Source organism: Castor canadensis, chromosome 13, assembly GCF_047511655.1.
Source record: "Castor canadensis chromosome 13, mCasCan1.hap1v2, whole genome shotgun sequence".
NCBI classification, from domain to species: domain Eukaryota; kingdom Metazoa; phylum Chordata; class Mammalia; order Rodentia; family Castoridae; genus Castor; species Castor canadensis.
In genome coordinates, this window is record NC_133398.1 from 126,174,119 (window position 1) to 126,190,703 (window position 16,585).

The window sequence follows — 16,585 nt, forward strand, 5'->3', positions numbered from 1 at the left end:
CCAGCAGGGGCGAGAACGGGCAGGGCGGCGTTCCAACAACACTTTATTTACAAAAACAGGCAGTGGGCCTGGTTTGGCCCTGTGGGCAAAAGTTTGCTCACTCCTTTGGTAATCTGCAACCAAGGAGCTTCCAGGCTCGGGGGCCCTGAGACAGGCTTCTCCCTGTGATTTCCAAGACTGCCCCATCCAGAGGTTAGACAGTCAACCCACTCTTGGACCACCACCGACTCCCAAACCGCACCTATCTCATTCGCCAAACTACTGCTTCTGGCACTTCATGAAATGCAGACTAAAGCGTTTCTTCTGCCTGGAGGTTGCAGGCCTGAAAAGAGTGAGGTGTGGGAAGTGGGGGGACTAAGTCTTACTTAAAAATACTTGGCAGGTCCAGCAGCAAAGAAAGGCAGGCCCCTTCAAACAGCGGAGGGCAAACATGCAACTGTGTCACAGCACCACCCAGGGTCCCCTCGTCCTCTAGGGCCGAGGGGAGGGAGCCACCCACATCTGAGGGCAATCGCAGCAGCTCTGTTGTGTAATGTGGCAAAGAAAACAAAAGTGCCAGCGGGAACCACAGGGCTCCTGGCACAGCGGGGCCTGGAGAGACGAGGCAAGAGGGGGTGAAGCACTAACAAGCTGTTCGGCAGGGTTGCACGGACCAGAGCCCGTGGGAGTCGGTGGAGGAGAGAAAGCTTAATAGCAGCTTGTCGTGCAGTTGCCAGGCAATACCTGAAGTTTCCAGCAGCTGAGAGAGACAGAGAGAGAGAGAGAGAGAGAGAGCGAGAGCGAGAGCGAGCGAGCCTGGTACTCACCGAGGTCAGTGCATCCACATTGGCCCCCATCAGACAGAGGTACCGGACCACGCCCAGGACACCGTTGTTGGCTGCAAGGTGCAGAGGTGTCCGCCCATACTGGGAAGAGAAAAAGACACAGTGACAGAGCTCTTCTCACCGCTGTGGCCGGTGACACCCTTTGGCTCAGGGTGGCTGAGGAAGAGAGCTGGGGGCCGACTCCGATTCCAGGAGGCGGGGTGCACGGGAAGCAAAGAGGCACCGTCTCCCACTGAGGCAGGCCAGGCAGGCACGACTTGTCACCTACTTTGCAGTGAAAACCCGACTTCGAAGGATGAAAGAAGGGTCACTCGTCATCAGAAACCCAAATTCAGTTCCCTGCTGTGCCAGGGCCAGGGCACAGTGCCACCACAGTTCAACTTTAGACACGGCCAGGGAAGGAGGGGACAGGAGGACAGGCATTCGGGACGCTCTAACGAGGTGAAACTTTGAAGGCATGGCCACCAGGTTTTTTTTTTTTTCATGGGGTGCTGAGGAACCAGGAGGTCCTGGTGAATCCTTTTGTGCGTCTGTGACTCGATCTGTTTCATGCTTGTGAATGCTCGGCCTCCCGCGCGGGGTGGGGGACACGCTTCAGGGTCTCCCGGCCCCCTGTGGGGTAAACGCTGCCGGGACAGGTGCATGTGCGTCACCCCCATAGGGATTTAGGAAGCAGACAGTAAGCGCTCGACTATCCTAGAGTCAAGGTGAGGAGGAGGAGAGGAGGCTTTGCCCATCGGGAGGTTGTAATTTTGATTGCAGAACATACACGGTCTTGCAGAAGGGCAGAGAGACAAGGAGGAAGGGACCAGGAAGCTGACACTGTGAGAGGTCCCCAATTTTGGGTAGAAAGAACTGAAACTCCTCAGCGTTCTCTCCCAGGCCCTTCACCGTCTGGTCCCCATGTCTCTTTCCACCTCTCTTCCTCCCCTAAACCTCCTAAATCACCTCCTTCCCAAACACCTGTGCTTTGTCCCCTGCCTTCACTACGGTCCCCAACCGACACCCTGCAACACTCACGATGACACCGGCTGTCCTGACGCTTCACCAGTCAGAGCCCCTCAGCAAACCTTTCTGATGGACGCATTTTTCCTTTCTGGCGGTGCTGGGGTTTGAACTCAGGGCCTTGCACTGGTGAGGCAGGTGCTCTCCCACTTGAGCCGTGTTCCAGCCCTTGTGGCTTTTGTTGAAAGGCAGGGTCTCACTGTTGTCTTGTTTTGCCTGGTTCATGTTCTCTACACAACCAGGGTGACAGGCACAGGCCACCACGCTCAGGTGGGGTCTCGCTATCAAACCACAATCCTCTCTCCCACACAGAGTAGCCAGGATTACAGGGGTGAGCTACAGTGCCCGGCCTTGACTCTTTAATGCCCTAATTGTTGATTCTGCGTCTCCATGGCAACTTGAGCCCTGTCCCTGCAGTGGTGACAACACGAGAAGCTGCCACTTCAGAAGAACATGTGTCTAATGGCAGCCCGAGGGCAGAACCACCGGGCCTGGCACAGTGCCTTGTGACAAGGACACTTGGGGCGTCTGAGGGACGTGGAGCCCTCGGTGCTTTTCTTGGCCCCGTGTTCTGCATTGTCTCTTCCTTTTCTCACTCAGCTGGGTTAAAAATGGTCACTGTCCTGCTCTTCATATGACAAGAACCAGGCCTGAGGAAATGTCACTGTCTTCGAGGTTCACCACGACAGTGACAAAGGGTTTGAATGGCTATTTTCCTCTCCAGGGAAATCATCTAGTCGATCAAGAAAAAGGCAAGACAGTGCCGTGGGGAAAGAGGGCCGCCCCACCATGCCACATCCGCCGTCTGAGCGAGTCTGTGGGACGCTGGGTGATGGGGAACCAGTCAAGGTCACCGTCACTGGAGCCATCGCCACCAATGCTGAAGAGAAGAGAAGAGGAAGGGAGAGGAGGGGGGCAGGGAGGACGCTGTCCCTGAAGGTTAACACGGTGACTTGTCCACGGTGCAGTGATATGGAGAAGCTGTAAGAGCCGGGGCCCCGTGGGAGGCGAGTGGGTCACTGGGGCTCCACCCTGGGAAAGGACTAATGCCTGTCTCTGGGCGCTCAAAGGGCTGGACTGGCTACAGGAGTGGGATTTTATAAAGCAAAACCGCTTCCTTCACCCGCCTCCTCTCTCAAAAACGCTCTGGGACGAAGCATGACAACAGCCCTTCTGAAGAGCTGAGACCCACACGGTCACGGTCACGGTCACAGTCGTGGCGTGCTGACCACCCGAGCATCGCGGAGCCCGGCTGCAGTGGGCTCCACACCGTGGGCTCTGGATGAAATCCAGGCTGGCTTTGAACTCCAGATCTTCCTCCCTTCACCTGGGATTACAGCCCTGCTCCACCACACCCAATACTGCTGGCTATTTTTCCACAAGGATATTTAACAGGTCTACTTTTTGCCCTGAGGCCTGGGTGAAGGACCCCCTCCCCACCTTTTAGTGCTGGGATTTGAAACCAGAGCCTTTTCAGGCTGAGAACTGAGCTGCATCCCGGGTGCCGGGCACACAGCAGGCCCTCGACGCGTGCAGCGGTCACGTCCAATGAGTGCACCAGGTTCCTCGAAGCCACCGCTGGTCATTCAAAAGAAGGAAAGCCCGGGTCTTGACGCTACTTAATATTACATCCGGCTTTCCCGTTAAGTCACTCATATAACAACTTGTCAAGATCAGATCGGGATAAACCAAGAAAACAACCAGCCGCTAACGGCCAAGACCCGGGATGGCGCCTTTGCACACTTCCAGAAAGTGAAGGTCACGGGTTTCAACAAAGCAGTAAGTAGTCATATAATATGCAGGGGGACGGTTTTTCACTAGACATACAATTTTCCAGCTGTTTCAGACACTAATTCTTTTATCCGAAACAAATCACAGTAAAATCCCGCTGACAGCGTATCCGCCATTTATAAACCAACATTTAATCCACAGCTAAGATGTCGATTCCTGCTGGACTTTGGGTTTTTTGTTTTGTTTTGTTTTGTTTTTTAACACAATCATTGCAGTTTCAGGGCACAACCCACAGATATCCGCATGAAAATCTAGAAGGGACTCGGGGGACGGCGGGAAGTGGTGGCCAACGTTGAGACACCAACCAGCCTGTGGGATTCTTTTTCATGACCCTACAAGCACACAATTTGCTATTTTTCACGTCTTTATTCACCAGGTAACACCATCCCCCTGGTCTGACCAAACTCACTCAAGGTGTCGGGAACTTTGCACCATGGGGCACTCAGTGGAGGACGGTCCTGGGAGCCTCGACCAAGTCATGGTGTCCTCGAGGATTTCCCGAAGACACAGTGCCCCAGAGAGATGCCTCATCGGCCCCACGGTCTCCGTTCCTCTACAGGGGCGCGCACACACGTGCACACGCACGCCCCAATGCACTGGTTTGCCCAGGCCGGTGGGCGTCCATCGGTTGAGGATGGACAGTTCAAAAGGGCCCCGTCTGTACGGGACAAGGCTGCACGAGTGACACTGCCTCTGAGCCACGCAGAGCTGCACACAGACACTTGGCCCAAACCCAGAAGCAGCCCCGACAGGGATCCGCTGTGCACACTCACCTTGTTGGAGATGTCCAGGCTGCAGCTGGCCTCACACAGGGCCACCACGATGGGCATGTTACCGTCCTTGCAGGCCACGTGCAGGGGCGTGTTGCCGTGCCTGTCCTGGAAGTCCACGGAGCACTCGTGGGCGAGCAGGGTCTTGAGCACCTCCATCTGACACCTCCGCACGGCAAGGTGCAGGGCGATGTGGCCGTCCTGCAAACAGACCTGGCGCCGTGACAGCTGCTCACCCGGACAGCTGACCCTCCCCCGGGTCTCCACCTTTCCTGTCCCCCGCCCTCTGCCCCGTGAGGCTGCGCTGGACGGTCTGAGACCACGGTCTGTGGAAACCATCGGCTTGGTTAACTTGGACTTGGGCCGTGCAGCTGGTAGAAAGAACCCACTCCTCTCTCTGTGTCTGAATTGATTGAGACGGAAGTTATTTATAGCTCAGCGGCCTGTTTAACCGGAGCTTTTTTTTTTTTTTTTTTAAACAAAAACACACTTAAAAAAAAACAAATTTTATTCTGGGGGATTTGAACTCAGAGCCTCACACGTGCAAGGTAAGCGCTCTACCACTTAAGCCATGGCCCCAGTCCCCCAGGCATTTTTATTTTTATTTTTTGGCTCTTAGTTTTTGAGAGAGGGTCTCATGCTTTCAACCCGCTCGTTTCTGAGACAGGGTCTTGGAAGCTTTTGCCTGGGCTGGCCTTCAAAGGTGACCCTCCTCTCTCTGCCTCCTGAATACCTGAGATTACACCGCACCATCTTGCCTGGGCCTAAAAAACACTCTGAAAAACATTTGTCCAGAAATACTTAAAACTAACTTCCTAGGCCGTCACGGACACAAGGGCCCGGAGGGAGAGCGGCTGGGCATTCACCCCACACATCGCAGAGTCCCTGGTGAGCAGAGGCTGGCTGCTGGGAGTCGCTCAGAGAGGTTTTCAAGGCATTTCGTCACTGACCCCTGCGAGTTTCTGCGCTCACTCGGTCAGCACGCCGAGCGTCGGGAGCTGGGCAGTTCTGCCGTGGGGTTCTGGTGAGTCCTACAAGGCTGACCGGCACATCGGCCTTGATGGACCAGGTCTCAGTACGACCAAAACCCCAACTGTGCCTGCCAACCACTAAAAAAGTCCCCAGGGGCCAGCTGGGAACCCCTGCTTCTTGCCAAGACAAGGCTTCACGAGCGACTTACCAACCTAAGCCTAACTGCACACGGCAACATCACAGCTGCACGTTCAGGACAGGTTCAGGATAAAAGCAGCTTGTGCCGAATTTTGCTTGGTTAAAAACAGAACACCTGTTCTCCAATTGAGACTGCTGGTCTTTTTTTTTTTAAACGAAAACAGCAGGTGGTGGAAGTAAATAAAACACCTGTTTCTTTGGATGTTGGTAGTTTTGGTCCCCACTGAGGGCTATCTGGGATTCATTCGGTGAACACCACTGTATCCCCACCAGAGTTCAAAGGGTTGAAATTAAAATAGTGACCAGTGGACTGGTCACGAGTGAGTATTAATTGTTAAAGAGAATGTGGAAAGAGGTCTTTGGAGCAGAAGGTAACTGCACCTTGTTGCATTCAACAGTGGGTTTTCTGAGAGAGCCCTGGGGTCCCCCGAGCCAGCCACCCCGCCAGATGGCGTCTCGGTGAGCGGGGTGCACCGCCCTGCAAAGCACCTTGTCCGAGGCGTTGAGGTCAGCCCCGTGTCCTGCCAGGCACTCCACGATGTCGTGGAAGCCCCTGGCTGAGGCCGTCAGCAGGGGCGTCTCTCCCTCCCGGTTTCTGACGTTCACGCTGCAGCCGGCTTCGCAAAGGGACTTGGCCACCGCGTGGTAACCGTGCCAGGCGGCACAGTGCAGGGGGGTTTCTTCTTCCTGGCCGTGGACACGAGGGCACTCACGTCAAAGGAGGTGCAGGGCAGGGTCAAACACTACGGCAAGGTCATGTCAAGGTCGTGGATGGAGGGTGGGGGGGGTGACTGTGAAACAGGGGCACCGGTGACAGCCGCTGTCACCAAGCATTGTCGGTCTTCGTTTTCTTTCCCAATGCTTGAGTGTTGGGTGGGCCTGACTCTCTCGGTGCAGGACGCACGAGTGACTTTTCGATGCCCACTGGGGACCATCGGCTCGGCTCTCCCGAACACAGAGCCTTCGTGCTGGGGGCTCAGCTACCTGCGGCGTCCACGGTGGGAGGATGCCCCCTGAGCGGTCCTCACACCGCCCGCCTCGGCCAGGAGGCGACCAAGGTAGCCGTGCATGCCCCAAGTGGCCCGGAGGCCCCCGGACTGTGAGGTCTGTCCCCTCACCATCCGTGCCCCTAGACACACTTCGGCCTCGGAGAGGCCGTGACAGCGTGGGGGCCACAGTTTCCGAAGCCAGACTTTGTATGGGAGCTCGGGCGAGTCGTGGCACTTTTCTGTCCCCCATCCGAGGGACGACGGTGATGGGGACGCTCACGCACCTCGCGGGGAGGAAATGAATGCGTGGGGCACTTGGCCACACGCCGGGTGTTGCCGAGGGCTGGGCTCGATGGCCTTGGTCAGAAATGACAACAAGCCTGACTCCCACGGACCCCCGCTGTGTCCCCTGGCTGCCTGACCACCAGGACAGAAAGCAGAGGGAGTGAGCCCCGTCGGCTCCCGCCACCCACCTTGTCCTGGAAGTCGGGATTCGAACCGAAGCTGCAGAGCAGCTGGACGACGTCCGCGTGGCCATAGCGGGCTGCCACGTGCAGGGCCGTCTCTCCAGACTGCAAAGGAAAAGGGAGGGACAGTCAGAGCCGCCTCTGTGAGCAGGACCCTATCTCCAAAAGAAAATAACCAGAGAGAAAGGGCTGGCAGAGTGGCTCGGGTGGTAGAGCACCCGCCTCACAAGTGCAAAGCTCTGAGTTCAAACCCCAGGACCGCCAAAAAAGAAAACAAAACAAAACAAAAACCCAAAAATTATTCGCTTAACAGGTTTCTCAGGCATGTCTGCTTACAAACCCGGTTCTTACACTCTCGGGGATTTTAAGGAACGGACAACAGGTTTCTGTGAATTAATAATAATAAGGACAACTCCTTTAAGACACTTCAACTTTACTCCACTCCCCAAAAAAATGTCAGAAAAAAACTAACTTAAAAAAAGATATCCAGGCGCTGGTGGCTCACACCTGTGATCCCAGCTGCTCGGGAGGCAGCGATCAGGAGGATCGCGGTTCAAAGCCAACCCCGTGCAAACAGTTCATGAGACCCTATCTCGAAAATACCTAACACACACACACACACACACACACACACAAAAAGGCTGGTGGAGTGGCTCAAGGTGAAGGCCCTGAGTTCAAACTCCAGAACAGGGAAAAAAAGAAAAAAACGGCAAAACAAGTTATTTTATCGCCAACTGCCAGAAAATGGCCACAACAGACACCTGTGTCACAGTTAGGGTCTCAGATGTCCCCCAGAGGCTCTGTCTGCGAGATCAGCCTGGGGCAATGGCCCCACAACGGTGGGAGGTCGGGGGACGCTTAGAGGTGGGGCCTTGTGGGGGAAGTGAGGTCACGGTGGGGGGCGGGGGGGGGGGAAGGAAAATGCCCTTGAAGAGGGTCGTGGGACCCTGGACCAGATATCACTGGCACAAAGTGGACAGCTTTGCTCCCTGCCAAGGTATTTTGCCTTACCTTGGGCCCCAAAGCAACAAAGCCAACTGACCATGGACTGTAACCTCTAAAACCAGAACCCAAAATAAGCTTCTCCTCCTAAAAGCTGATTTCCCCAGACAGAGCTAAGATGGTGCTTTCTGCCTGACTGTCAGGCAATACGTGACCTGTGCGGCCGTGTGGCCACCTGGGGTACACGCGGCAGATCAGCCCGTGAGCTCTGCAAGCAGAAGCAATGCACAGAAGAACAACGAGGGGACAGGAGGGTGGGAATCCCGGGCTCAGTCAACGCTGCCAACTGACTTACAGACTGTGTGACACACACACGTGTTAAAGTAAGGTAACCCGAAACTTCAGTAACGTCTTTACCACCTCCCGCCCCAAAAAATCTTCACTCTGTGCTCTCTGGTTAATCAACTGACTGTAAGATCAACACTGCCAGCCTCTTCAAAGAGGAAGAGTACTAGAGGTTTGCTTAAAAATACAAGGATAAAAGGGTGAACATAGAGTTTTTAAACCTGTTGGAATCACCCTATACGAAGGGGACTAAGGAAGAAGGGAGAGAAATAGGACAAACCAGTCCAGGTTATCATACAAACATGGAAATGTCACCATGAAACTCCCTCTACACAAATAGAATGTATACAAACAAAGATCTTATACAAACGAAAATACCTTTCTTTTTCCCCCCAAAAAATGAATGATAGGAAGGTAAAACAGGTCCTTTCTGGGAGGTTGGCATCAGTGGGTGTGGAGGGGGGAGGATATAAGGAAAGGGTGAAGGAGAGTAAAAACGGTGGAATATTATGCACTCATGAATGGAAATGGAAAATGAGATGTGCTGAAACTGTTCCAGGAATGGAGGGAGGGAGGATAAAGGAGAGTGATGGAGGGGTGAATTTGACTGTGATATATGGTAAGGTCATCTGTAAATGTCACCATGGACCCCAGTGCAGCAATCAAAGTTAAAATTACTGTGTGTGTGTGTGTCTCTCTCTCTCTCTACATATGTAACAGATTTCAACAGGAGAACAAGCCACAGGAGACAGGAGCGTCCCTCTTTGTTCCCCTGTGGTCCTGAGTCCTCATTCGCGGGGTCCTGGTGCACAGGACAGCCATTTATTCCTTCCTCCTCAGAGGCGCGGTCTCACCTTGTCTTTAACATCCAAAGGGCATCTGTTGTCGTTGAGGAATTTCAAAGCGTCCACGTGGCCGTGCCGAGAAGCCCAGAAGATGGCGTTGGACCCCCCCTGCGGAAAGACCAAGCAGAACGGGGTTCTGGGGAGCTGCCGGCTTTGAGACCATTTCCCTCCCAAGTGACGACAACCGCAGAGGGGCCGCTCCCAAGAGGAACGGAGCCCCGCCTGGCTTCCGGGGTTTGTAGGATGGCTGTCTGATTGTGACCAACGGAGGGGAAGCAGGCCAGGGGCCTGGGGGAACGCTCTGTCTCGGTGCCACCGTGGGAACTACTTTGCAAAGGCAAAATCCTTCCAAAGTAAAAAATAGGGTTCTCTTTTTTTTTTTTTTTTAAACCCTCATTTCTACCTCTGGTGATAATTCCTTGCAGAGCCAGCCCTGGCATGTGCAGGGGATTGGGGGATTGGTTCTCGAACCCTCCAGATACCCAAACCCACAAGACGAACGTCCCTTCTAGAAAACGGCGTGGCGTTTGCACAGAGCCGACCCGCGGCCTCCCCCAGGCCCGAACCCCTCACTGCATCCCAGACACAGCCCGCCCAGACAGCTGTTATACGAGGGTAGCAAGACGGAAAACTTCTGCCATATTTTCTTCAGATATTTTTGGTTCACGGGCTGACTGCACTACCAAGGGCCAGACCCACCCGCACAGCTCTGCGGGAAGTCAATGGCAGCCATTGCTCGTGGCTCACGCCTGTAATCCCAGCTACTCGGGAGGCAGAGAGCAGAAGGATGGAGGTTTGAAGCCAGCCCAGGAAAAGTTTGTGAGACCCTACCTCAAAAAAACCTAAAAGAAAACAGGGTTGGTGGAGTGGCTGGAGTAGAGGAGATAGAGGGGAAGATGGAGGAGGAGATGGAGGAGGAGGAGGAGGTGGAGGTGGAGGAGGGAAAGAAAGAAGGAAGGAAGGATGGACGGAGGGAAGGAAGGAGGGAGGGAGGAAGGAAGGAGGCAGGGAAGGAAGGAGGGAGTGAGGAGGGGAAGGAAGGAAGGAGGGAGGGAGGGGAGGAGGGAAGGGGGGAGGAAAGGAAGTAGGGAGAAAGGAAGGATGGAAGGAGGAAAGGAAGGAAGGGAGGGAGGGAGGAAGGAGGGAAGAAGGAAGGAGGTAGGGAGGAAAGGAGGGAGGAAGAAAGATAGGGAGGAAAGGAGGGAAGAAGGGAAGGAAGGGGGGAGGAAGGAAGGAAGGAGGGAGGGGGAGGAGGGAAGGAGGGGGAAGGAAGGGAGGGAGGGGGGAAGGAGGGAAGAAGGAAGGAGGTAAAGAGGGAAGGAGGGAGGAAGGAAGGGGGGAGGAAGGAAGGAGGTAGGGAGGGGAGGAGGGAAGGGGGAGGAAAGGAAGGAGGGAGAAAGGAAGGATGGAAGGAGGAAAGGAAGGAAGGGAGGGAGGGAGGAAGGAGGGAAGAAGGAAGGCGGTAGGGAGGAAAGGAGGGAGGAAGAAAGGAGATAGGGAGGAAAGGATGGAAGGAGGGAGGGAAGGAAGGGGGAGGAATGAAGGAAGGAGGGAAGGGGAGAGAGAGAAAGGAAGTCTGGGACAGGTGACAGACCCTTGTGATCATCATCGGCTGTTATTAAACTGTGTCTACACCCCTGATTCCATCCACACCTCCAGGCGCGCCATCCTTGCTTGGCTGCCTAAAGAGCCTGCAGGAGGACGCGCTTCTGAGCAGGTGAAGTAGGTGGGGGACCCTCCCGGGTGTGACCTCTAACACTGCTGTGACCTCTAACGCTGCCGTCAAATGCAGTCCAAAGGAAGCAAGGCGGAGCTGAGCGTTGGAGCCGGAGCCGCCGCCGGGGAGGGCGAGGCTCGTCCACACGCGTGAGTGTCGAATCCACCCACTGTCTAAGCCGTGCGCCTTCCTCCCCGGGAAAGCGAGGAGCACTGGGGTGCCCGTGTCTCTCCATTACCCCTGTGACCTCAGACAGACGGAAACACATTAGGACAGGAGCCCATTTCCGAGGAAAGAACCATACCTTGTCCTGGACGTCGATTCTGGAGCCTCTCTTGATGAGCAACTGCAGCATCTGAATATTCCCGCAGCCGGCAGCGATGAGTAAGGGAGGGGTCCCGTGCTGGAACAGAGAGAGAAAACAACAAAAAAAAGGAAGGAGTTTTCAGGTCTGGTGGCCAGGCAAAGCCCAAGGTCTCCCCACTGTCCCCCACACCTCCCCAGGTCCGGAAAGACACCGAGCTGCCGGGGACAAGCAGCCCTTCCTCTTTGGGAGTCACAATCAAAGGTCTGATTGCCATTTGCAGGAGCTGGAGAGTGAAGGAAGGCCCTCGGGGGAGCAAGGCCATGTTCGAACCCCGCATCACCAAACGGAAGTGATTTTTGCCCCCGCGTGGAGGTTCTGACGGGAAGGGGGCAAACAGAAGCAGTGGGGTCTCTCGGTCACCGGGACCCCCGTCCACCCTGGCAGGGGAGAAGCAGACCTTGTTGGGTTGGTTAACATCGTAGTTGGACAAGGAGCCCAGGAGGTGCTGCAGGCCGGGGACGTTGTCGTCACTGATGGCATGGACGATGGCTTTCATGACAAAAGAGTCCTCCTCATCCTGGGACAGCCATGGGGGACAGAACGAGGGTTAGCACGCTGGCCACCGTCCTGTCGCCAACGTGAGAGAGACCGCTGCTCCCTTGTGAAAGACAGGACTCCCTGGACAGCAAATAACCCCCGGCCACAGGGTCCTGAAGGGAACTGGGAGGCGACGTGTCACAAACTAACATCATTTCCTATTTCCCCGAGCCCAAGGCCACCTGCACGGCAACCCGGAAAGCAAACAGCTTTCAAGACTGAGATGCTGAACAAGGACGAGGAAAATTGACCCTTCGTGCGTATCTCGGGACCCTGCCATATACAAGTCCCCGAAGGCACTGCGGAGAATTTCAGGTACAGCAGGGGACTCTCTTCCTGGATAAGAAAAAGAACGCCCAAAGAACCAGGGAAATGGTAACTTTGAAGAAGGAAGTCTTCATTTGCAAGAAGCAATGCAGCAGTCTTGGGGCAGGCCCTGGGGTTGGCAGCACACGGGGTGCGGAGGGAATGTGCAAAGGGAATCGCCCCACCTGTAGCTCCTGGGTCACCTTGGTCCCTCTCCTATGAGCCTCACTGTGACACGTGCAGTCCTCCTAACTGAATATTCAGATGACAGAATTTGCACTCTTCGGCCACTCTCACGACTTCCCTAACAGGAGTTTCTATCTTTCCCCCAGATCAGGGCTGGCCCCTCGCACTGTCCCCAAGCAAGGCTTCCTCCTCCTCTTCTCCCTTTCCTCCTAGCTTCCTTCTCTTCTTTTTGTAACATCTCCTCTCTCTTTACCCTGCAAGGCCAGACCTGGGACCTTAGTAAAGCCACTGGCTTTGGAGGAGAAACAAGAGCTAGTGTCTGCTGGTGTGCGACCCTTGGCCTTGGAGTCCCCGACTCCACTCAGGAAACGCTGACTATTGGGTTACAGGACAGGGTGGTTCCCACAAAACTACCCGGTCTGCCTTTTCTGGAGTCCCCTTTGCCTCCGGAGTTAACAAAGCCCGGTTGTTTGATGGCAGGCAAGAAGCCTGTTGAATTCAGATGGGTGCCGTCCTATCTGAAGAGCTAATCTTCAGATGGGGGGGGGGGAGACGGATGACGCTGGGCCGTCAGTACAATGTCAATAAATAAATAAATTAAGTGAGTTTGGCCTTCTGGCCTGCCACGAGACACACCGGCCAGCAGGGCAGCATCTTCCCCTGAAGCTGGTGGGGGAAGAGGACGGGGACTGTGTTTTGCACCACCTTGGTCCCTGGATTCTCCTGTGCCAGTGACAACTGGGAGCTCTCATTGTAGGTCATGCAAATTAGAACGGGCTCTTTCCTGTGCTGCTGGCTGGCCTGTCTTTTGGCGAAGAGAGAGGCAGAGGACAGCGAGTGAGGACAGCGAGTGTGTGTGGTTGGGAAGGGGGGGCTTGTTTTAGAGGCACAGCGGGGAGAGTACCAAGCAAATCAAAGTGAAAAAGGGAGGGCAGAAACAACAGGGTCCACCCAGTCAGGCTTCCATCCGCAGAGGACCAAGCCAGGACATTTCTTTGGGGTTTTGTGGATTTGTTGGACAGACAGATCTTAGAAGTTCTGCACACACAGCACTGACGCTTACCAACGTGTCATCGCTTCTGGCGACGCTCATGTTACTTCTGGACAAGAATGACCTGGATAATCTTTGGCACAGCGATATCAGACGAACGGATTGCTTTGAAAGTAGGGGAAAAAGAGAGAGAGAGAGAGAGAGAGAGAGGGACATAAAAAGTCAGGAGAGGAGGAAGGAGCTTATGTAACCATGTTCAGATCAGTAGGGTGAGCAGGCTTGGGGGCAGGGTTTGCTTTCTTTCCCGGGGTGGGGTGGGGAGTGGGAAAGTGGGGGTGGAGGGGGCGATCCCACAGTGGGCTGGACGGACGGACGGTATTTGAGTCAAGGATGATTTTAAAGGTTTGATAAATCAAGAGAAGAGACAGAGATTAAACTGCATTATGAAGCTGCTCGGCTGCAGCTCCACAACCTGTCTGTCTCCATACTGTCTTCCATCCTTTCTGGAATGTGACTGGAACCCGAGAAACCCCCTGTGGGTCCCCCTCAGAGGGGGACTTGCTCTGAGTCCTCTGGACCCAGGTAAGTGGCACTGGTAGGTGACACGATTGCCAAAATGCCAAAATGCGTATGGTTGGACTGGAGGTGTGGCTCAGGTGTTAGAACATCTGCCTAGCAGGCATGAAGCCCTGAGTTCAAATCCCAGGGCTGCCAAGACAAACAGAGCGCGTCCTGTTGTTGAAATGAACCAGTGGGAAGCCCGCTTAGTCTACAGGACAAATGTCTTCTGCACCAAGGCAGAAGCAACAGGTAGAAAAGAGAAAGAGAGAGAGATAGAACCTCAATGGTGGGTTCTCCTCAAATCTTAAGCCTTACTCTCAGGGCTTCGTTTGAGAGTCTACACATTTCATTGCATTAATTTTAAAATTTGCCCTGGGAATGGTTTGGGTGAAAAAAAAATGCAAAATTGTATCTGAAGGAGTGAGTTAAACAGAACTAAAATAGTTTCACTTGTCTTGGAAACCTGGGCGACAGTGCAGAAGATGACAGAGTGACTTTTTGAAATCCGGGTGTGTTTTCTTGGTGCAAATATGGGGAGAGGTGAGCCCTGACCAGGCGGAGCTGTGCAGAGGAGATCTCAAGCAATCTTACCTTCCATTTCTTCCGGGCTGCAAACTTCTTGAATTTCTCCATGTTTACTGCCGATGCTTTTCGACTAAGTGCTTGTTGTGTATCTTTAGGCTAAAATGAAAGTTTAAGAGAGGGAAAAAAAAGAAAAATTAGAACGGGTTCTGTGAAGACTATTTGAAACCTGTCATTATTCCTGCAAGGTTACACATTCATCTTCCTAAAAAAATAAATAGCGGGAGCCGGGAAAGCCCGGGAGATCCAGGAACCCAGGCTCAGCGGGCTGGCTCGACAGCCACGGGGTGATCTAACGCATAGACTGAGCCTGGAGCCAAACTAAACACCGCCTTGCTCACCGGCAGTCTGAGGGTGGGAAGACTCAGGGGAGGCCATTTGGACTTGGGTATCATTAAGTAATTTTGAGCAGGGAGGGACCTCAGAAGCGTGCAAATTTGGGCTTCACCGCGCCATTCAAAGGCCTTCCACCGACCGCACCTTGCTCGGTGGGTGTGTTTAGGTGCTGGCAGCTGTCAGGAGGTCACCTGGGCCCAGGGTCCTCTGCTTGCCCGAATCCTGCTTCTGCAATGCCTGCCTATTGGTTCCACGGTGTTCTTAAGTACCATATTCCCCTGTTAAGGTTTGGATCACAAGTGTCCCCACAAAAGGCTCGTGAAGTAGAGGACAGGTGAGCAGCCTGGGGTGCCACTGGGAAGCAGAGGAACCTTTTAGGAGTCTAGTGAGAGGAACTTAGGTCACTGGGGGTATGCCTTGGACATGGGGAGCTCTGCCCCTTTCTCGCTCCCTCTCCCTCCCTCCCTTCCCCTCCCCCAGTCTGTCTCTGTCTCTATTTCTCCCTCTCCCCCTCTCCCCCTCCCTCTCCCTCCCTTCCTCTCACCCCCACCCCTGTCTGTCTCTCTTTCTCTCCCTCGGTCTCGCTCGCTCTCTCTCTCTCCCTCTTCTGGCTACCATGATGTGAGTACCATCGTGTGTTCCTCACCACCGGCCGCGACACAAGAGAAACTGACCATGGCCTGAGACCTCCGGCGCTGTGAGCAAGGTAAGTTATCCACCCCCCCCGCCCCCAGCCAGCTTGTGTCACGGTGACAGAACGCTAAGCGCCCCAGCCCCACTCCTGTCCATTTTCAGACTAAGACAACTTTAGTTTCCTGAGCCCGACCAATGCCAGTGGGGCAGGTGTCACCTGCCTGAGGACAACCATGTGGCCTGGTCAAACGAACCAGTGTTGGTAGAGTTTTAGATTTTTCCAACAGAGGCTGGATATCCAGATTTGATGGGGTCTTCCCGGCTGGGAATTCATTGAAATTTTAAAGCACACCGTTTGGTCAAACAGTCAAGACAAACATGGCTGTTGAGTGGACTTGATCTCTTCCGGCCCTGCTCTGTGATATCCGTTTCTGTCCCTCCGCCTCTGCCATCATGAGGGAGGCACTCTATTCCGTCAGAATTAATTAAAAATGGCACCGATGGCATGCCCAATGTCCCAAGGTGGCTTGTGGCGAGTCGTAGAGCGACAGGACGAGTGAAGTCTAGAATCCCCAGACTGATCTCTGAGGAAATGATTAAAACAGCCAGGTGACACACCGCTCACCTTGATCCAGGGGTGCTGCAAGCTGTCTTGGATCGTCATTCTCTTCCTTTGGGGGAGGAAGAAAGGGGAAGAAAGAAAAACAAAACTGGTGACAGCAGCACACAGTGGCCGACCCAGTGGACACGCTCAGAGAAGACAGCCAGAGACAACCCTGGCCTTGTGATGGCTTCGTGATGCCCGAGCGGGGACAAGGGGGTCCCCCGTGCATTTACTGAAGCTCCACTTCCCTCTGGCAGGGAACAGCCAGGGTGTGACAAGGTCACGAGGTGCACAGGGCAGGCGCTGGACCCAGGCCAGCTGAGCTACAGCTCAGCCCCTTTCAGGAACGGGGGAGACTCACTTTGGGTCCTTGACCAGAAGTCTCCTGATGAAATCTTTGGCCAGGGCACTGGTGTTACTGAAGAATTCTTCCCCAAACTCGTAGTTGACAGCGGACACATTGGCTAATGTTTCTTGCTTAGTGTCTCCAAGAAACGGGGAGGCCCCGCTCAGGCTGTTAGAGGTAAGGTGCGACACAGGACGTTAACAGAGTGCCCCCTGCACACTGTCCCTTTCCCCCGGGGCAGGTGACAAGGGGAGTGTGGCATGGACTGCAA

The 16,585-nt window shown here is 54.4% G+C and overlaps 1 protein-coding gene across 4 annotated transcripts in view; it reads right to left on the reverse strand.

Annotated features, from left to right (window-relative positions):
- The window catches only part of Dapk1 (death associated protein kinase 1), a 127,181-nt gene that overhangs the window by 34,596 nt on the left and 76,000 nt on the right, over positions 1 to 16,585 (reverse strand). For all 4 annotated transcript variants that reach the window (XM_074052609.1, XM_074052608.1, XM_074052606.1 and 1 more), the window contains 11 exons: positions 16,330 to 16,482; positions 15,990 to 16,035; positions 14,405 to 14,494; positions 13,325 to 13,417; positions 11,630 to 11,749; positions 11,170 to 11,268; positions 9,158 to 9,256; positions 7,023 to 7,121; positions 6,050 to 6,247; positions 4,394 to 4,591; positions 807 to 905 (listed from right to left, as the gene is read on the reverse strand). In XM_074052609.1, the coding sequence (XP_073908710.1) occupies positions 807 to 905; positions 4,394 to 4,591; positions 6,050 to 6,247; positions 7,023 to 7,121; positions 9,158 to 9,256; positions 11,170 to 11,268; positions 11,630 to 11,749; positions 13,325 to 13,417; positions 14,405 to 14,494; positions 15,990 to 16,035; positions 16,330 to 16,482 (1,294 nt within the window). The remainder of the gene's footprint in view (positions 1 to 806; positions 906 to 4,393; positions 4,592 to 6,049; positions 6,248 to 7,022; positions 7,122 to 9,157; positions 9,257 to 11,169; positions 11,269 to 11,629; positions 11,750 to 13,324; positions 13,418 to 14,404; positions 14,495 to 15,989; positions 16,036 to 16,329; positions 16,483 to 16,585) is intronic.